The following is a 22039-nucleotide window of genomic DNA, read 5'->3' on the forward strand; positions in this document are numbered from 1 at the left end:
TGTAACAATTTTAAAAAATAGGAACACTTATTTTGAATGGCAGATTTTCATATACATACTCCTCCATTCCATTCCCTTTAAAAAAAATTTTTTTTTTAATGTATACTTATTTTTGAGAGAGAGAGAGAGAAGAACACTAGCAGGGTGGGGGGTGGGGGAGGACAGAGAGAAAGAGACAGTCTGAAGCAGGCTCCAGGCTCTGAGCTGTTAGCACAGAGCCCAGCGCAGAGCTTGAACTCACGAGCGGTGAGATCATGACCTGAGCCAAAGGTGGACACTTAACCGACTGAACCATCCAGGCGCCCCTCTGTTCTCTTTAATTCCTTTTAACAGCTATTCCTGTCTTTATTATGTATGTTTTTTCTATATGTACAACATATAAATATCTTTGATTATTTTTGTATTTCTAGAAATAGAGTAATGTTTTAAAGACATATACATATTGCCAGATAATCCTGTGGTATTTTCTCATTAGATTTCATACTGAAAAATAATATATTCTGAGAATATTGACCTTAGTTGGAAAGGTGAGGAAAATGATGTAACTTTTCCATTTGCACGGACTTACGATGAGCGATCATTAAAAATGAGGTTTTCTTCTTGGCATTTTAAAAAGAAAAAAAGGAGGAGTGCCAAATCTGAACTTACATTGGTTTAATGACTTGTTTGTCCACCTTGAGTGTTTCATAATAGTAATAGTAATTGTTAATAGCTAAATACTTGAGGCATCATAATTGAGTGCTTTCTATATTGACCGTGTTTTCCTGATGTAGAACCTGAAGCTTAGAGAGATATGGTAGTCTACAAAAATTCATCGTTAGTGTACGGAATTGACCTGGGGACCGTATCTTTCTGCTTTGAAAGCCTATGCTATTAGTCTGCTTTATATGCACACAAAGCTGAACGTGTAGGTAGATTATGGATTTCATTTGTTTTTCTCATGAGAAATTCTCATTCATATTTGGGTTAGCATAGTTTCAGTTCTAGATGATTATGTGTCTTAAAAGTATCCCATTCTGATTATCTCTGTAACCCCAATGCTTTGAGATAGACTTGTTAGACAAAGGTATTCAAAATTCAAATTCTTATATTCATCTAATGATGAGAATTTAAGAACAGAAAAGTAACTTACCTAAGATGATGCAAAACAAAGTAATAGAGGCAGAGGTAAGCTCAGAACATAGATCTTTGCTTTTCATCTGCAGCCTTTAACACAATTAACACTGTTCTAACAATGTATTTCAATTTAGCAGTTGTTTATTATACTTTGGTTTCCCTTTTCAAGTATTTTTCCTCTCTTCTCTCTTTTTTAATGTTTTTGAGAGAGAGAGAAAGACAATGAGCAGAGGAGGGGCAGAGAGAGAGGGAGACACAGAATCCAAAGCAGGCTCCAGGCTCTGAGCTGTCAGCATAGAGCCCGACATGGCCTCGAACCCATAAGCGGGGAGATAATGACCTGAGCTGAAGTCAGATGCTTAACTGACTGAGCCACCCATGCACCCCTCAAGTATTTTTCTAATACACATTTTCTTTATATGTTTTGCTAATTCATTTTCATGTATTCTAGCTTGAAGGAAGGGAACTATTAGCCTTCAAAATAATAATTTGCTCCCCACAATATTTGAGGTAATTATTACTGTTTTCTGTCTGCATGGATTTTTATGTTGGTAAGAATGTGAGATGTGGGAATGCAAACTGGTGTAGCCACTCTGGAAAACAGTATGGAGGTTCCTCAAAAAACTAAAAATAGAACGACCCTATGACCCAGCAGTTGCACTACTAGGCATTCATCCATGGGATACAGGTGTGCTGTTTCTAAGGGGCACATGCACCCCCATGTTTCTAGCAGCACTATCAACAATAGCCAAAGTATGGAAAGAGCCCCAATGTCCATCGATGGATGAATGGATAAAGATGTGGTGTGTATGTATATATACAATGGAGTATTACTTGGCAATCAAAAAGAATGAAATCTTGCCATTTGCAACTACGTGGATGGAACTGGAGGGTATTATGCTAAGTGAAATTAGTCAGAGAAAGACAAAAATCATATGACTTCACTCATATGAGGACTTTAAGAGACAAAACGGATGAACATAAGGGAAGGGAAACGAAAATAATATAAACACAGGGAGGGGGACAAAACAGAAGAGACTCATACATATGGAGAAAAAACTAAGGGTTACTGGAGGGGTTGTGGGAGGGGGGATGGGCTAAATGGGTAAGGAGCATTAAGGGATCTACTCCTGAAATCACTGTTGCACTCTATGCTAACTAATTTGGATGTAAATTAAAAAAAAAAAAAGAAAAGAATGTGAGATGGTCTTGGTTTGGGGGGGGGGGAATCTCAAATTTAAGTTGAATAAATCTGCTCAGTAAACATCTTTATAGCTTGCTATCATTGGGAGTGTTGCTAGGGTTTGATATGAATATTAACGAAAAGAAAATGTAAATGGTTTGTATACTAGTAGTCTAAATATATTACTATTCTATTCCCCTTTTTGTTCACAATCTCTATAATAAAAATATCTAAAAAGCTTATCACATATTAAATATTTGTTTCTGAGTAGGCACAAATGTGCAACTTTGAGTTGATTTCTTGTGTTTTTTTCCTACATTTCCCAATTTCTCGTTCTTCATAAGTTTTCATTTATTTTTAACCATTCTGTTTGTCTGTGAAAATAAATGTCCTAACTAATAAGGCAGGATGTGTTAATGAGAGAGGTTTGCAAGTTGTAGAGAGTAATGAGCCTGTGGTAGTGAAGACAGGCTCACCATTTCCTTTTCTAGCAATTACATACAATATCAGTTGAACCACAAAGTGAATTGATGTCTTTCTGAAACTTACTTAAAATTTCTGGGTGAAGTGCTGTGAGTCTGTTTCATATACTTGATATCTAAAAAAGCCACTAGCTTGTCTGGAATTTAACCAAGGTTTTGACAATGGAAAATGGTATTTTCAGAGGGCTAAGACAGATAAACTAGAAAAATGCATTTATTAACTTTAGGTTCAAGAGCAGTACAGAATTATCAAGTTGTAGGCAATGATAACAACAAATTTAAAATGTAGAATTTCAGGAATTATCATCTTTCTTTAAGAGTATATACTCATAACATAAATGAATTGAAATACGGGCATTTTCCTAGGTGGTTTTTTTTTCTTTTTTCTTTTTTTTTTCTTTTTGCCTTTTTTAAACAGTTTTTATTTATTTATTTATTTTGCGAGAGACAGAGTGAGCAGGGAAGGGGCAGGGGGAAAGAATTGCAAGCAGGCTCCACACTGTCAGTGCACAGCCCGAGGCAGGGCTGGAACTCACCAATCGTGAGATCATGCATGACCTGAGCTGAAACCAGGAGTCAGAAGTGTAACTGACTGAGCCACCCAGGGGCCCCATTTTACCTTTCTTTTGTTTTTGTTTTTGTTTTTGTTTTTTTACCTTTTTTTTTTTTTTTTTAAAGTAATCTCTATGCCCAACATGGGATTTGAACTCACTACCCCAGGACCAAGAGTTGCATGCTTTACCAACTGAGCCAGCCAGGTGCCCCTCATGTAGATTTTAAAAACAACATACTTAGGGGCTCCTGGGTGGCTCGATTGGTTGGGCGCCTGACTTTGTCTCAGGTCATGATCTTGTGGTTCCTGGGCTCAAGCCCCCACATCAGGCTTTCTGCTGTCAGTAGAGAGCCTGCTTTTGATCCTCTGTCCCCCTGTCTCTGCACCTTCCCCACTTGTGCTCTTTTTGTCTTAAAAATACGTAGACATAAAAAACCCCATATACTTGATATTGCTTTGTGTTCTTTTAAAAAATATTTTTGTGAAATAAATAGAATGTGAAACAAATGGCCATTGAGGAGGTCACCCTGATATTTTTTAGTTGTAGCACTTTTGTCTTGGTTTATGATACTTCTCACCTTTTAGGAAAAGTTACTACAGTTATTTGATTACATCACTTTTGGTATAACATTACAATAAATATCTTAAAAAATTTTTTTATGTTTATTTATTTTTGAGAGAGAGAAACAGAATGTGAGTCAGGGAGGGACAGAGAGAGGAGGGAGACACAGTATCTGAAGCAGGCTCCAGGCTCTGAGCTGTTAGCATGGAGCCTGACATGGGGCTCAAATCAGGAATGGCAAGATCATGACATTTGCTGAAGTCAGGCGCTTAACCGACTGAGCCACCCAGGCGCCCCTGGAATAAATATCTTTTTTTTTTTTTTTTTTTTTTTTTTTTATCACTCTCATGTGTATTAGCCACAACTATTGGAATGAGTTTAAGACCCAAGTGAAATTTATATTTTCATCATTCACTGCTGTATTAATAGCATTTTCTATGTTATGTTCTATGGAATTTCTGCAGAATGTTAATAGATGTTAATAGAAAAAAAAAAGGTTTCCTTGGACAAACAGATAAGGAAATGATGAGGCAGAGTAAGGATTTATTCAATAAACTGATTTTCCCAAATTCTCTCCTCCTTCTCTTGTTGGTGGAGTATCTCAGGATATTAGTACTTCTTGTAAAACACTTTGGGAAAAGTTACTCACATAATCTTTCTTTGATTGTGAAATTGATGAATGTAAGCAAAACTTCTTAGATTTCTAGATTTTACACAGAAATGTACCTGATTGTAAAAAGTCAGAGCAGCTAGATTAGGACTATTAAAAACTAAATCACACACACAGAATAAAACTAAATCCTAAGTGAAGAAATTAAAAATTTTAATATAGATGGGTAAATAAACAGTGAACCCATGCCAGAGTATTTAAGAATTCCCAGATTAGAAATCTTCATATAGTTTTTTCTCCAGTAGTTTGAATACATGTAATTCCTCCCACTCCCTTTGTGTTTTGTTATTCTGCCTTAGAATTGTCTAGATAGGGTTATGACAAAGCTATTCTGAATTTGGGTAGCTGCTAAGATACAGTCTAAATATTAAAAGAAATTTTCTTAGACTTTAAACTTTTAAGGATCTGCCTTCTCTTTAGGTGGTCATATAGTATGTGAATATTTGAATGAATGAGTAGATGGAAGGGTGGATGGAATGATAAACTTGTGATTAAGCTGATTCATATCATGGACTATATGCATTTTATATAGAGCAAAAAATGAATTTTTATTTTATATGATAAATATGTTGATTAAAAAAATATCTCTAATGTTTATTCATTTTTGAGAGACAGGGAGAGACAGAGCGTGAGTCGGGGAGGGGCAGAGAGAGAGGGAGACACAGAATCCGAAGCAGACTCCAGGCTCCGAGCTGTCGGCACAGAGCCTGACATGGGGCTCAAACTCATGAACTGCAAGATCATGACCTGAGCTGAAGTTGGACGCTTAACCTACTGAGCCACCCAGGCACCCCATATGATATACATTTAAATGAGTTTTTAAAATTTTTTTAAATTACATTTATTTATTTTTGATAGAGACAGAGTACAAGTGGGGGAGGGGCAGAGAGAGAAGGAGACACAGAATCTGAAGCAGGCTCCAGGCTCTGAGCTGTCAGTACAGAGCCCGACGTGGGCCTCGAACTCATGAACCGCTAAATCATTACCTGAGCCGAAGTTGGACGCTCAACTAACTGAGCCACCCAGGCGCCCCTAAATGGGTTTTTGACACATAGATTTTACTTATTTTTAAGTTAAAGTATTTTACAAACGGTTCTTACTAACACATTATTGCATTCAATTATTACAACTCTTGTAGCTGTAACAAGATTAGATTTGCCATTCGGAGGTCAAATTGTACCAGAGAATTAGAGTTTAAATCTAATTATATTTGTTTGCATTTTTTAGGCCCTTGATGAGCCTCCCTATTTGACAGTGGGCACTGATGTGAGTGCTAAATACAGAGGAGCCTTTTGTGAAGCCAAGATCAAGACAGCAAAAAGACTTGTCAAAGTCAAGGTACAGTATATGTAGATTTTATAAATTGTACGATCAGTATTTGATATTTAAACTTGTATTTGGTGAGTGTACTTAAGACTTTATTTCCCTGCAAGATGACTTTAGTTTCTATGTAATGGTTGTCACATACCCGAAAACAAAGCATTGTTTGGTATTTTATTTTTATTCATTTTTATTTTTTATTTTTTTAAAGTTCTTTTTGACCAATTAGGACCTTTTATTTGGGATGCTAAGTTACTTGGAAAAGCACTGTCGTCCAGTGGTAAACCTTAGGTTGTATTGCACAGGTAAATGCTGTAACTGCCCAAATATATATGCAGTTCCTAAAGTTTTAATGTTTTGGTATAAGGTCATCACTTAACATTCTGATTACTTATAGTGTTATATGTCACAGAAATAACCAAATTTCATTGTCAGTTGCATCATAATGAACTCTCATCAGATCTTTAACAATGTCTATTTCTGAGATTTTTGTCAAAAATGTGGAAGCTTCATGAATTTGCGCATGTCATCCTTGCGCAGGGGGGCCATGCTAATCTCTGCATCCTTCCAGTTTTAGTATATGTGCTGCCGAAGCGAGCACGCATTATTTGGCATTTTAAAGTATTCTAATTGGAATGAAGTTAGGTTATTACAAATCGGTATTTTGAATGCTATTTCGCTATAGACTTGGTACTGTTTGTGCTGTTAACCTTTTAGAGCTGGAAAGGACCTTAGAAGTCATGCAGTTTATTCTTAATTTTAGACCTCCCCTTCCCATTTTAACCATCAAATTGAAATGTGATTTATAATTGATGAGATTTTAGATAACAGTAAAATAAGGTAGATCTAGTTGATTTCCTTATCCTCTATCTTTCTTAAGTACTTGTGTTTTTCTCAGATAATGCAGAATGTAATTGTTTACATTTTGGTAAATTATCGGTGTTGAAAAATATAGCACAGGTAAAATATTTGAAGGTAGATGTTTATTCATTTGTCAGTTATTTACTGAGTGGTAACCTGTTAGATGGGAAGGAGGGTGGGGCTATGAGGGTGACCTGATCTTTGTCCTCAAGGGATTTATGTAGTCCAGATTAGCAGATACTCCGTAAAACACTGGTTTGAATATCAGCAGTTATTAAACAGGCCATAGAGGTGTTGTATGTCTGGTGGAGAGTCAGATTCTCTTCCGGAGTTTTTCCCTTGCTTATATATACTTAGGTTTTTATGCATGGATGTGTGGAAAACAGCTTCCTGGGTCACTTACACCCCTAGTTAAGATCCATTGTGATAAGACCTTTAAATTAACTGTAAACCCATAGGAATCTAGTCTTGGCCCTGCCACTGCCTTCAGTTTTCACGTGCATGGTGCGTGTGAGCTCTTTTGTGATTTGATTTTTGTGGGTACTCTTACAGTGTTCATATAGTGGCATTTCCTGTTCTGGTTTCACACACCGGTGTTACCTGAGCACTCATTTTTTTTTTTTTTTTGCCACTGCTATCTCAGAAATGAAGAGGAAGCCTTTTATCTGGTTCCTCACTCTTCTAGACAGGGCTGCTACCAGCACAGGTAACACCTTAGTGTGAATTAGACAAAAGTCCTCCATCCTGGTGGATAGTCTCCTTAGCAGAGCATGGCCTACAGGTAAGACTTTTATATTAGTTAGAAAAAGGTGTTTCTTTTGGACAGGAGCAGTTATACTCTAGGACCCATGCTTTGGTCTGCAGGGCACAGGCTAGATTTTAGCCCTGACATAGAGTTCTCAGCTGGATGCTGCTGTTTAATGAATGAAGCAGCTAAATGGCATGTATCACTCCTGCCATTTCTTGCTATTAATAAAAGGAAGAAAACTGTTAGTCTCTACTGCCTCTGTTGATAGTACATCATACCAGTACCTTGTGTCTTGTGTGTCTTGTAAATAACGAATATCTAAAATTGTTAATTTTTTTGGCTGCTCTAAAAATCTGTGTATGATTCAAAGTTAATTATTTTCTCAGCAGATACAGTGGTAAATTTCTATACTGGTTTAGTTTGTATATGATTCAAAGTTAACACGCATTTAACAGTTTGTTGATAAACTTCTTCCTCATCAGTTTTCATTTATTGTGCATCTGTGTGCTAAGCCCTATGTTAGGTGTTGAAACTCTAGTGTTAAAATCTGATCCCTGTCATAAATTGACTTCAAGTCTAAGTGAATGACAGAGATACTTAAATACATAATTTAAATGAAATGTGGTAATGCTTTTGTGTAAGACAGAAACGCCTGAGATGCTGTGAGTACCGGGCATCTCTTTTCATAGCTCCTTTGTGAGCAAATTATGTAAATTGGTTATCCTACATATCTGATAAGACCATGTTGATGTTTCAATTCCTGTAAGAATTCTTGCTTTGTATAGGAAGAACAACTTTTTCTATACTGAATACTGGAAGCTATCTTAGTTTTCACTAGCTAAGTAAATATTTAAACTTGAACTGTATTTTTAACTTAATCTCCTTACATCTGGTTTCCCATTCTCTGATTGCTATACTGATAGAGAGTAGAGTAAACTTCTGGAGGTAGACTGCCTGAGTTTGAATCTCAGTGCCACCATGTACCAGTTCTGTGATCTTGGACCAGTTACTTATTCTTTATGCTCCTCAGTTTTCTTATCAACAAAGTGGGAACAATCATACCTACCTAATAAGGTCATACATTTGATGCTTGAGCCTGATGCTTAGCTCTCAGTAAATGTTTGTTGTTACTGCTTATTATTAAACTAGGCCTTCCCAGATTTATACAGGACCTAATTGCCTAAGGTCTCTACCTTTTTCCCCCTCATTTTTTAGGAAAAGAAATTAAACTACTAGTGTAATAAATAATAGTGTTGAGTAGAGCATGATATGTGAAACACCAACTAATTTAGTCTTGGAAGTTTTCTGTTTAAATAATAAATATTTCAGTTTACTTAGTCAGGGATTGAGATCTTACATACACTAGGTAGCGGTTAGTTTAGATTACTCATAATGAAAATTAAATCATGCATAAATCATGCATTAATGAGCCTGTATCACTTGATTTTGTGTGTATATGTGGCTAATTAAATTTATGATCTCTAGGTAACATTTAGACATGATTCTTCAACAGTGGAAGTTCAGGATGACCACATAAAGGGCCCGCTAAAGGTAATTCATTTATTTATTCATTATTAATTCTAATGCTTCATTGGAAGCATTAGAATTCCTTCATTAATGCTTCATTCCTTCATTAATTAATTAATTAATTAATTAATTCCTTCATTAATTAATAATTTCAGTTGGTCATTTTTTTTTTTTTAATTCATTGGCTGTTTTGTTATTGAGTTGGTCAACATAATTCTCTCTGAATAGACCGGTAGAAAACAATAGATTTAATGTTCATTGAAACCTGATGTGATAGTAAAACCTGCATTTAGGAATGAAGTGAACATCCAGGAAGCATTGACTGCTTTTTGTGTACTCATCTGTCCGTTTTACCATATTTCACTTCCAGAATTAATATGTGATGAATTGGGGATTGAATGATGTTAAGTTCCATGATGATGTGAAAAGTGAGGGAAAAAACCCAACACATTAAAGACGTGGCTTTTAGAGTGTTAATCCTTTGAAGCAGCTACAAGCAAATGAAAAATTTTTTAAGGGTTATCAGGCAGTTAAAGTGATGAACATGTTACATACAGATGTATTTGTTTGCGTTCATGTTTCCTCACTGGTAGCTGAAATAAGGGCTCTTCTACTCTCGACTAGTGAGCAAGCTAAAGGGAGTGTGTGGGTAGCCACTGGGCTCTTTGGCCCTTCTGAATGTCTGAAAATTGGGCAGTGGCCTGGCTGGGTGAATTTTAAGAAGTGCTAACAGAATTTACAGATGCAAGAAAAATCCTTTACCAATGCAGCTGTACTTTTTGGAGAATTAGATATGTGTATCTGTCAGTTGTTTGTTTGTGATTGATTTAAAGGCTTTTAATTGGATCCCCAGAGCCTTAGGAGGCAATAGAGAGAACTAAAGCTTATAATTTCTAAAAAAATCTTGCCATATAAAAATTATTTTCCACCATTTCTGTTTCGTAGGTGCCATCTTTAATGTGACACGCACATATTCACCATTGCAGGGACAAAAGAGATGAAACACTATACTTTTGATGCTTGGCACCATTTATTTAGCATTTAGTATGTGCTAGTACTGTGCTAAATCTTTTGCACACATTATCTTACATAATCCTCATAATAGCTCTTTACAGAAGAAGAAACTAAAGGGAGGTCCAGTAACCTGGCCTTTCCAGATAGTAACGGCAGAGCCCAAATTCCAATAGGCTCACACCTTATGATTGTAGCACGTGCCCTCTGGATGTTCAGAACACATACATACACTTTCATGCCTTGTTTACGTTTTTGCCTCATAAGCACACCAGCATATGGCTCTCACTGACTCTACCCTGTTCACATGCACAGGCCAGCTCGTACAACCTGCAAAATATGTTCAGTGTTGCGAAGAGATAGAGTAGGCAACTGCTTTGTAACCTCAAGCCCTCTTTTTCTCCTTCTGCTCCCACCTCCTTGTGGTGTAGCTGGTTTATTTTACTTGTTTGGTTTTTCTTACTTTATTACAATTTTCTTTGTGATTAGGGCTTAGTACCATTTTGATTTTGACACAGGCAACTATATTAAATTTTGAGGTCAAGATGTTAAAATATTTTTCTTTATCTGTTGATTGGGGTGTGTGTGTGTGTGTAGATTTTGTATTGTTCCCTAAAATACTTCATAGCTTTCTGTTACCTGATAGGAAGGGTCAGCATTTGGGTAAATGTTTCTCTTAGAGGAAATAAACCTACCAAAAGTGGTGGTCATTTGATCTTAATGTATTTTCAGATGAGTTCACATGAAATATAATACCTAGACCACTTATTAAATTAAAAAAATAGTACCACATATTTTTGACTACAGTCATTTGATAAAAGCTTTGGTAATTCTCCAGTTTCCTTCTCCACTTTGGGCATTGTGTGGGGCTAACACTCTGTTCTTTGAACAAGTTTGTTTTTTGTTATTACCATAAAGATCATATATACTTTTAATTTCAGGGGTATGATTGACATATAACATTATATTAGTTTAAGGTATACAATATAATGATTGGATGTTTGATCCATACAGTAAGTCTAATTACATCCATCACCATACACAGTTAAAATTTTTTTCTTGTCATAGAGGCTTTTAAAATTTACTCTCAGCAACTTTCAAATATGCAGTACAGAATTATTGACTATAGTAACCATTGCTGTCTGTTCAGTATATCCCCAGGACTATTTTTATAACTGGAAGTTTGTACCTTTTAACCACTTTTACCCATTTTATCCACTCACCACTTCTTTCCCACCCTCTGGTTGGGAAATGACCAGTCTGTTCTCTGTATCTGTGAGCTTCTGGTTTTTTATTAGTTTTGGTTTTTAGATTCCACATATAAGTGATACCATCTGATACTTGTCTTTCTCTGTCTGGTATTTCATTTAGCATAATGTCCTCAGAGTCCATCCATGTTGTTGCAAATGGCAAGGTTTCCTTCCTTTTTATGGCTGAATAGTATTCCTGTGTGTGTGTGTGTGTGTGTGTGTGTGTGTGTGTGTGTGTGTTTGTGCATCGAGCAGTGGATACTCAGGTTGTTTCTATATCTTGGCTGTTGTCAACAATACTGCAATGAATATGGGGGTGCAGATATCTTTTTGAATTAGTGTTTTTGCTTTCTTTGGATAGATGTCCACTAGTGGAATTGCTGGGTCATAGTTTTCTTTTTAATTTAAAAACCTCCATACTGTTTGCTATAGTGGCTGTACCAGTTTATTTTATATTTCCACCAACAGTGCACGAGGGTTCCGTTTTCTTTCCATGTCCTTGCCAACACTTGTTATTTGTTGTCTTTGATAACAGCCATTCTAACAGGTGTGAGATGATAACCTACAGTGGTTTTGATTTCATTTCCCTGATGATTACCGATGTTGAGCATCTTTTTACGGACCTGTTGGCTATTTGCGTGTCATCTTTGGAAAAATGTCTATTCACATCCTCTGCCCGGTTTTTAATTGGACTGTTTGGTGTGGTTTTTTTTGTTTTGTTTTTTGTTTTTGCTATTGAGTTATATGAGTTCTCTCTCTCTGTAAATTGGATATTAACCCCTTATCACATATATGATTTGCAAATATTTTGTCCCATTCGGTGGATTGCCATTTCATTTTGTTCATGATTTCCTTTGCTGTGCAGAACTGTTTGATGTAGTGTTAAAGACCATAAAAATGTAATTCTCAGCATTTTCTTGATCAGAATGGAAAATATTTAAAATGATTGTCATTAGTGGTAAATTATAACTCTTAAGGAGATGCCAGAGCTTGCTCTTAACTGTTTCTCTCCTTCCCCAGCCTCTTTGAAAGAGGAGTGGTAATATGAGGCAAGGGCAGTCAATTTCATAGATAGTGGTTCTCAAAGTGTGGTCTGAGGACCTCTGGGGTCTCCCAAGACCCTTTCAGGGAGGTTGTTGTAAGGGCAACACTATTTTCACAACAGTATTTAGATAGTATTTACTTTTTTACGAATTTACTTTTTTGACATTTTCACTGATGGCACAAAAACAGTGGTAGGTAAAACTGCTGGCACTTTAACACAGATCACTAGTTACTTTTATTCTTCACCACCACGCACTCAGTTAAAAAAAAAAAAAAAGCCAGTTTTTGATTTGTTCATTTATCTTCTAAACGTTTTTCTAACTTTTTAGGTTGGAGCTATTGTGGAAGTGAAGAATCTTGATGGTGCATATCAGGAAGCTGTTATCAATAAATTAACAGACGCAAGTTGGTACACTGTAGGTAAGGGAATAAATCTTTTAAAAATGTATTTTCAGAGGTAATACAAATAAAGCAAAATTTCCTTGATTTAGTTCCTCCCGTAATACTAAAGATATTATTACTGGTAATTTTTTAATCTTTCCAGGTCTTTAAAATGTTTATTTCATAAATATGTGCATAAAGTATAATTTGAAATTAGCGTATATATTATAAAGTTGAATTTGTAGCTTTTTTCACTTCAAAGTATATCGTTATATCTCTTCAAGAGATATATCTCTTCAAGAGGTGTATCTTTTCAAGAGAAACTTTTTTTCTATCTTAACCATTTTTAAATGTATATTTCAGTAGTAAGTATATTCATGTTGTGCAACAGAGAAATTTCTTTTAATTATAGTAGTATGTTTCATAATATTTGATGTGCCATAAGTTTTTTTTATTAAATTTTTTCCAACAATTATTTTTTGAGAGACAGAGTGTGAGCAGGGGAGGGGCAGAGAGAGAGAGGGAGACACAGAATCCGAGGCAGGCTCCAGGCTCTGAGCTGTTAGCACAGAGCCCGATGTGGGGCTCGAGCCCACCAACCATGAGATCATAGATCATGCCTGAGCCGAAGTTGGACCCGATGAGCCACCCAGGCGTCCCTTCTTTTTTTTTTTTTTTAATTTTGTTTACTTTCAACTCATGATGTTGCCAGTGTTCTTGCTATTAAAATAAGTGGTGGATTGAATGTCTCCTGAATACACGTTATTCCTGTTTTTCCCTAGTATATGTATATATTGAGAAGTAGACACAGAGTGAAGTGAAATGAATGTACTTTTAAAATTTAGTAGGTAATGGAAACCACCTTCCTGGAAGACTGTTCATTTACCCTTCCATGGACAGTGTGTGAGTGCACTTCTTTTCCCAGCCCTTGTAAAATTTGATGTCGGTAATCTATAAAATTTTTGCCCATCTGGATACAAAGCAGTATCTCAGTTTTGTTTTAATATGCCCCTCCCATGATTACTAGTGAGACTGAACATTTTTTCATATATTTATTGAAAGGAACATCATTTCATTTGTATTTTCTCTCTTTTGAATTGCATGTTATAGTGCCTTTCCAGTTTCCCCCTTTTCCTGTTGGGATGGTTATCTTTTTCTTATTTATAGGATATGAGATCTTTATATATTCTGAATATTATTATCCCTTGGTTCCTTTAGTTGCAAGTATTTTTCTCCTATTGCTTTACTTTTTTTCTCTGCTATCAATTTTCATAGTGTTAGTTTTCCTCTGATCACCTTTTCCTTTGTAGTTTTACTTGTTGAATCTTGTTTAAAAGGGCTTCCTTCCGTCAGTGTTAATAAATTTATTTTCCAGTGTATTCTTCAATTTATAGTTTTATTTTTGGTTTGCAAATAGCTTTTTATTTCTCCTGCAGTTCAGTTTTTTGAACATTTTGAAATGTCAGACTTCCCCTACCTGCCAAATCAATAGCCAAATATCCTGACATTATTTATTGAATGGGAATAATTCATATTCTTTAATGACCTCATGGATGAAAATAGACACCTAGTTAAAATGTCTTTGATGATGTCAGAATTTCATGGAGCTTTGAAATAGTATAGATGAGTTTTGTTTATGTTTTTGTGGGATGAGAAAAAAAACTTAGGGGAGATTTTAATTTGAGATGAGAAAATTGACTTTATGTAGGTTACAAGACTGTGAGCAATTCTGGGAAGTAAGTTTGGTGGTAATTACGTATGGTCGTCAGTCTCATAAATGTGCACCGTTTAAAAAACATACTAAAAGTTATTTATCCAGTCTCACAAAGTCTCATTTAATATATAAGAACCAGTTTTGTCACTTAGGCAAAAAGTGCTGTTTCTAATAAAATCAAAGCTTAGTAACTTTATTTGGAGTAGGGTTATTTTTTCCCCCATAATTGGTGAGGAATGTCAGCATATGCTAAAATTATAAAATATATGTATATTTTGTGTATCTGTGAACTTACAGTAAATTCTCTGGGACATTTTAGTACTTTAAGTAGTTTTCAGTGGGGAGCAGATTTGTCACCCAAGGAACCTTTGGCAGTGTCTTTAGCAGGAAACATTTTTGGTTGTCACAACTGGGAAGCCACTAGTGGCATCTAGTGGCTAGAGGCCAGGGATGCTGCTAAGTGGCCTGTAGTGCTCAGAATAGCCTCTCATGACAAAGAATTAATCTGCCCCAAAATATCAGTAGTACTCAGGTTTAGAAACCCTGCTTTAAATAATAAAAACAATAATTTTTTTAGGCGCAGTCTGAATACACAAATTTGTACTTGTTCTGGTTTTTGTTCTTGTTTTTTGGATGTCTGTATTTACCAGCCGGAAAACTTGCCTTTCCTTTACAATATTGAGATGGGTTAATTAGCATTTAAATAGTTTCTTCCTAAAATGCTAGCTTCTTATTTTCATGTGGTGTTTTCTGGGTCAGGAAATGTGTTCATTTCAGCTATATTGTTTCTTTATCACTAGAAATTGGAAAAGATACTTTAGAATTTAACGTTGTCATTTAGTAAACCTAAAATGTGAGCTACATTTTTAAGTGTAATCTTCTTAAACAATCGTTCTGTTTGCCCTCAGAAAATTAAACGATAGTTTATATCATCTTGTTAACCTTTGAAAAAATCCTTCAGTAGTTTCCAATTTTACCTCCTCATAGTTTTTGATGATGGAGATGAGAAGACACTGAGACGGTCTTCCCTGTGCCTGAAGGGAGAGAGGCATTTTGCTGAAAGTGAAGTAAGTAGTAATTTAACGAGTGACTGTATCTTAATACTTTGTATTAGGGAGAGCATATTTTTCTTTCTCAAGCAACTGACTCGTTAATCGGGAAAATTCATTAATACATCTTACCATTATCATGTAATCTGTGAATCCTGTTTGAGTACTAGGTGATACTTTTTTTTTTTTTTTTTTTTTTTTTGGTGTAAGAATATTTTAGCATTTGTCCACAAAGAAAATGCAGTGAGCTTGCTTAACTGTTATCTTTAGGTAACTTTTATGTAGACTCTAATTTGTAAATAATTGTAAAAAACAGATGTCTGATTTTTTTTTTTTTAATGTTTGTTTATTTTTGAGAGAGAGAGAGAAAGCAAGAGAGAGAAAGTGAGCAGGGGAGGGGCAGAGAGAGGGAGAAAATCCCAAGCAGGCTTGTCAGTGCACAGCCCGACATGGGGCTTGATTTCATGAACTGTGAGATCATGTCTTGAGCTGAAATCAAGAGTTGGATGCTTAACCAACTGAGCCACCCGAGTGCCCCATAAATGTCTGATTAATAATCCACTGGAACCCCATCATCATTAAAGGAGTAGAAACTATAAGCAATTCCTTACTACTACTAGCTGACATTCTTATAGCCTGTCCTCAAAGAGGCCTTGCCTGACTGACCTTTCTGAAATAGTGCCTTCCATTCCTCTTAATCTTTTTAGGTTGATTTAGTTTTCTTTATATAGCACGTGTCATTCTCTGACATCAGAATATGTATATGTGCTTAGTTAATTGTTCATTGTCTGCCTTCCTCACTAGAATGTGTCACAAGGGCACGTTTTTTAACGTTTATTTATTTTTGAGACAGAGAGAGACAGAGCATGAACAGGGGAGGGGCAGAGAGAGAGAGAGGGAGACACAGAATCCGAAACAGGCTCCAGGCTCTGAGCTGTCAGCACAGAGCCTGACGCGGGGCTCGAACTCATGGACCGTGAGATCGTGACCTGGCTGAAGTGGGACGCTTAACCGACTGCGCCACCCAGGCGCCCCTAGGGCACGTTTTTTAATGTGTCTTCTTCACCACTTGTTCCCAGTTCCTAGAACAGTGCCTGGCATAGTGTAGGAACTGAAATAAGTCGTAGTTGGATGAATAAATGAAGTGCTTATATTTGCCAGGGACTTGGCTCACTGCTTTTTCTTTTTCTTTTTTTTATTTTTTTTTAATGTTTATTTATTTTTGAGACAGAGAGAGACAGAGCGTGAACAGGAGAGGGTCAGAGAGAGAGAGGGAAACACAGAAACCGAAGCAGGCTCCAGGCTCTGAGCTGTCAGCACAGAGCCCGACGCAGGGCTCGAACTCATGGACCGTGAGATCATGACCTGAGATGAAGTCGGACGCTCAACCGACTGAGCCACGCAGGCGCCCCTGCTCACTGCTTTATGTACATCATCACATTAACAACGTTATGAAGTAGATAGCATTATTATCTGCAATTTACAGATGGTGAAACTGATGGTCAGAGCTGGTTCTCAAACCAGTATTTTCTAGTACCAAAGCCATGTTCTAGAATTGAAGGGTGTTAAGTTATTGAGAATGGAGGGAGGGTTCACAAAGTTCTGTAAGTTACTAGCTTGTAATCCAGAATTTTAAAAAGGCGTATGGTTGAAGTATTCTATTTTCTAGTCTAGTCTATAAATATTAATTAATGCATAGTGTGATCAAACCATCATTTCCTTTTTTCTTGTCACTATTTAGAACAGTGTTTCTTTGGGATTATATTATTTTGTTTGTTTTGAGAGAGAGAGGGAGGGAGGGGTAGAGAGAGAGGGGGAGAGAAAGAGAGAGAGAGAGAGAGAGAATATCCTAAACAGGCTCTGCACATCATCACAGAGCCTGACAGTTGGGCTCAATCTCATGAACCGTGAGATCATGGCCTGAGCCGAAATCAAGAGCCAGATGCTTAACCGACTGAGCCACCCAAGTTGCCCCTCTTTGGGAACTTATTAATATTATTTATTAAACTATTAGACTTTTTTTGTATTCTCTTGTTTTGAAAATATTTTCTTCTCTTTTTAATAATTGAATTCTTATTCCAATTCCGAATTTGGGACAGGTTCTGTATATTACGATTCCAGCCTGTTTTTCCTATTGTACCATTTCTCTGTCCTTCCTTTTTCTTTTTTCTTTTTGTTTTGTTTCGTTTCTCTTTCTGTTTCAGTTTTCATTTCGTTTCTCTTTTCTTTCTCTTTCAATTTTCTTTTTCTTTTCACTTTTAAGTACTCTCTCTACACCCATAGTGGCTGGAACTCACAACTCCAAGATGAATTAAGAGTTGTGTGTTCCACCAACTGAGCCACCCAAGTGCCTCATTTCTCCATTTCCCTGTCCTTCTGTCTTATAAGACTACTTGGTATTTTCAGAATTTGGTTCAAATTCATTTCTTGGTTTCTGCTGAGCACTGCTCCTCTTAGTATTCCTCCATGATGTCTTCCATGACAAATTTCTAACCAAATTTGATCCCTCTATCGTTTGATCCTTCAGCACTTCTCTTACTCTTATTTGATTTTTTTTAAATTACTTTTCTTATTTTCCCTGTGAGATTTTAAGCTGTTTGAGTTAATAGCCATGTTTTTGTCATTTTGATGGCTTTTCTTTTCCCAGGAGAGTTTTCTACACAAAAACCTTCAGGAAATATTTGTTGAATTAATTGTGAAGGTTCAAATACAGGAAAAAAACTTTAGAATTTGCAGTGAATTTGGCTTCTTACACAGACTGATGAAGTAACAGAATTCTTTATAAGTTTATATAGTTTTGTTTTGTTTTTTTTTAAGTTTTATTTATGTAAGTAATCTCTGCACCCAACCTGGGGCTTGAACTTATGACCGCAAGATCAAGAGTCTCACCCTCTTCTGACCAAGCCAGCCAGGAACCCGAAGTTCATGTAATTCTTAGAAATAATTTCATTTCCCTTAGAACGTGTGTACAGGTATAGTAGGTCGGTGAATATGGGGGCTTGAAGACTTGACTTTTCATCTGCTAAGTGAAGGCATGTGCCTTATTTTTTTTTAATTCAGAGAAATATCTAAAATATTTTGTTTTTGTCAGGAGAATTTTATAGTTCATAAGACAGTTATAGTGTAAAGGCTGAAGCAACATGAGCAAGTAGCTCAGTGTATCCTTCTTACCTTCTAGGAGGATCACTTTTACCATGTGTGTCCAAATGTGTTAGATTTCATATTTTGCTGGCGGGTACTTGGAATATTGGTGTACTGTCCCTTACTATTGTCCTAAGCCAGGTGCTATGTTCGGTACTAGAGACAAGCATAAGCCAAGTAGCCCTGGAATTTATCCTGAGAGTAGTTTACCGTCTGTTGGAGGAGAAAAAGCATTAATCAATCAGATATTTTAAAATTATGAATGTATTGAGTTCTGTGGTAACATGGCCAGGAATGTATTTAATATGCCATCTATATATTCTTTCCCTTAATTTGTTATTTTTGATATTCTCAAAAAAGCATCTTTAATTTTTTGAAAGATTCTTCAGGGCATTGTTATTGGTAATAACTTTGGCCTTTGAGCAAAAAGCCATATCATACTGGCAGTATGGGGGCTCAGTAGTTCCATTAATAAGCTACATACTTAAATGAAGATTTAAATTCGAGATTTCCATGATAGGAGATCACAATAGCACTTCAGTCCTCTGAATTCCAACACTAAAATCGCTGGTTCTACCATAACCACCTTAGTGAGGATGTTGCCCATTGCCTGAGTGTTTGGGCATTTCTGGAGGACATTCCTAATTTGAGTCTGTCATTCAGAAGTAGTTTCATCAGCTGGTATTCTCTGTGCATTTACTACATGCAGGTGAAAACTAAAGAAAAGTGAGAGAAAATCTCAGCTCCATATTTCCTGCAGCCCAGTTAGGTAACGGATATAGGAATGTTTCCCCCAGGCCTGTGAAATTTTCTTTTAGCCTTCAATATGGCCGGGGTCTCTGCTCATTACTTTTTAGGCTTAGACAAGACAGATTCTACCCTCACCTCAGTCTTTTCTGTCACTTGAATTAGATGTGCTTCTATTTCCCTGGACATGATTGGAGGCCAGGGACAGAGATACTGCTTCTTACTGTTCTAAGTATTACATAGGGAGGGAAATCAGAAATCCTGGGTATTTTCTTTCCTGTAACTAGTGACTAGCAGATGCTTGAAATAGAAATCACAGTACTGAATAGAAATCTTTGCTTTCAGGAGAGCAACTTCAGTTGTAGGGGAGTAAGGTGAGAAAGTGAACCCAGATTAATTTATTTTCTGTTTACCAAATATAGTGCTTTGAAATTTTTGCCCATGGGAAGCATAGTTAGGAATTAATGACAAGTGGCTTCTAAAGAGTTTTTATTTGGCAGATTATTGTATTTGGACCAACTTTGCCTCCAAATATTTTTTAAGTGCCCAATTTAAACAAACTAAATTTGTAGGATTAGGTTTTATGCCCTATAAACCTATCTTTTGAAGGAATTATTTTTCATGTTTTATGGATAGTACCTTTTACTGTTGTTGGACACCTGGTTATATGTATCTCAAATACATTTACTTAAGTTAAAACACCATAGATTACTAGTATGCTTGCCCCTTTCACATTTTAGTTCATCATCGTTTTGACAAAATTACCTGTTTTAAAAATAAAAATTAAAAATTTCCTTTTGAATATTAACGTTAGTTTGTATTTAGCTATCTGATCTTAAAAAAAAAATCTAAGTTGGTGTATACCCTTTCATGTAACACCCTGGTTTATTACTTTGAGAACTTCCTTTAAAAAATTTTTTTTTCAACGTTTTTTATTTATTTTTGGGATAGAGAGAGACAGAGCATGAACGGGGGAGGGGCAGAGAGAGAGGGAGACACAGAATCGGAAACAGGCTCCAGGCTCCGAGCCATCAGCCCAGAGCCTGACGCGGGGCTCGAACTCACGGACCGCGAGATCGTGACCTGGCTGAAGTCGGACGCTCAACCGACTGCGCCACCCAGGCGCCCTGAGAACTTTCTATCCTAAGTACTTACTCACCCTTCTGTCCATCCTGACAGTTTTTCTGGGATCTTTAGTTCCCCTGGCATTCATGACATTATCTGTAACAGCAGAGCGTCTACTGGAGTGATGAAAGGAATAGCACTTGTGTGAAAGATCTTAAAAATGCAGAGAAAGTAGGAATATTATCAAAACTGATACTCAGAATGAAGTTAGTTGGGATAGTGTCTTTAGATCAATACCTTAACTTTTTAGATACAGAAACCTTTTCAGGAAATGATGGCAAGAAAAATTTAAGAAATACTAGATACTGAGAAATGAAAGGAATCATTCCAAAATCCCTTTTTTCTTCATTCTGCTTTTAATCAATAACCAGTTCCTCACCTGGAAATCGTTGTTTCAGAATGGGATGAGGGACAAAGGTTTGACATGAACTGTCAGTTGACAAGAAGAAATGTTTTCTTATTGATCACTGTCTTCATACCAAGCACTGTATTGGATGTTGCAGATTAAAAAGGAAGGGGAAATTAAATGTAGAAAAGCTAAGTTTTACATTTCTTTTCTTTTCTTTTTTTTTTTTTTTTAATGTTTATTTATTTTTGAGAGAGACAGACAATGCAAGTGGGTTAGGGGCAGAGAGAGAGGAAGACAGAATCCGAAGCAGGCTCCAGTCTCCGAGCTGTCAGCACAGAGCCTGATACGGGGCTCAAACTCACGAGCTGTGAGATCATGACCTGAGCCAAAGTGGGTCGTTCAACTGACTGAGCCACCCAGGTGCCCCTACGTTTTCTTTTTTTTTTTAAAAAAAGGTTTATTGTAGAAAATGTTTGCAAAGTAGTAATACAGCCTATCTAAAGCCGTTCTCCAAGCAATTGATGCGTTTTTTGGGATGATTTTGTTACTTACAAGAATTCTATGTTATGGATTATGATTTCCTTTGAACAAAGAGAAATTTGAGTAGCAGTTGGTCCCAGTTTAGGTGTTAGGTCCTTACATGTAGGTTTTTATCTCTGAAATCTATTTTCTAGTGTCTGGTTTGTATTTTAATCATTCTTAGAAGTCTGTCAGCCTTCAAATAGATAACGAAACCATGTGGAAAGAAGAATAAATTTCTTTTCACTTTTTCTTTTTTGCTTTTTTCCAGCAGTGGGCTCATTCATCTTGATTCTAATATCTTTGAAATGACAGTTTCAATCTTTAGGAAAGTTGTATTTTAGTCTTCCTTGGGGGCAGTTTTTAATCTTAAAATCTAAGCATATTAAACTGATTTGGTTTAAAAAGGATAAAGAACTTGCAACGTAATAACTGTGCTGGGTTTATGTTCTTACCCACAGACATTAGACCAGCTCCCACTCACCAACCCTGAACATTTTGGCACTCCAGTCATAGGAAAGAAAACAAATAGAGGAAGAAGATCTAATCATATGTAAGTCCATTTTCATAACTGTTAGTTGAACCTGAATTCATTTCTCCTTCTAGTATTGTTTTATAGTTATTAATTTTAAATTGTAATTTGCAAAATGCTAACTGGATCTAATAGTAATTTCAGACTCCTTAGCA

At 36.3% G+C, this 22039-nt stretch overlaps 1 protein-coding gene and 1 non-coding gene across 5 annotated transcripts in view; one reads left to right on the forward strand and one right to left on the reverse strand.

Moving 5' to 3' along the window:
* Positions 1-22039, forward strand: part of ARID4B (AT-rich interaction domain 4B) — a 153955-nt gene that overhangs the window by 61759 nt on the left and 70157 nt on the right. For all 4 annotated transcript variants that reach the window (XM_023240382.2, XM_011287214.4, XM_019814300.3 and 1 more), the window contains exons 3-7: positions 5794-5904; positions 8981-9046; positions 12657-12747; positions 15410-15489; positions 21814-21905. In XM_023240382.2, the coding sequence (XP_023096150.1) occupies positions 5794-5904; positions 8981-9046; positions 12657-12747; positions 15410-15489; positions 21814-21905 (440 nt within the window). The remainder of the gene's footprint in view (positions 1-5793; positions 5905-8980; positions 9047-12656; positions 12748-15409; positions 15490-21813; positions 21906-22039) is intronic.
* Positions 6381-6487, reverse strand: LOC111557162. Its single transcript, XR_002737021.1, has one exon. It is a non-coding gene; the product is annotated as a U6 spliceosomal RNA (small nuclear RNA).

Source organism: Felis catus, chromosome D2 (assembly GCF_018350175.1).
Source record: "Felis catus isolate Fca126 chromosome D2, F.catus_Fca126_mat1.0, whole genome shotgun sequence".
NCBI classification, from domain to species: Eukaryota; Metazoa; Chordata; class Mammalia; order Carnivora; family Felidae; genus Felis; species Felis catus.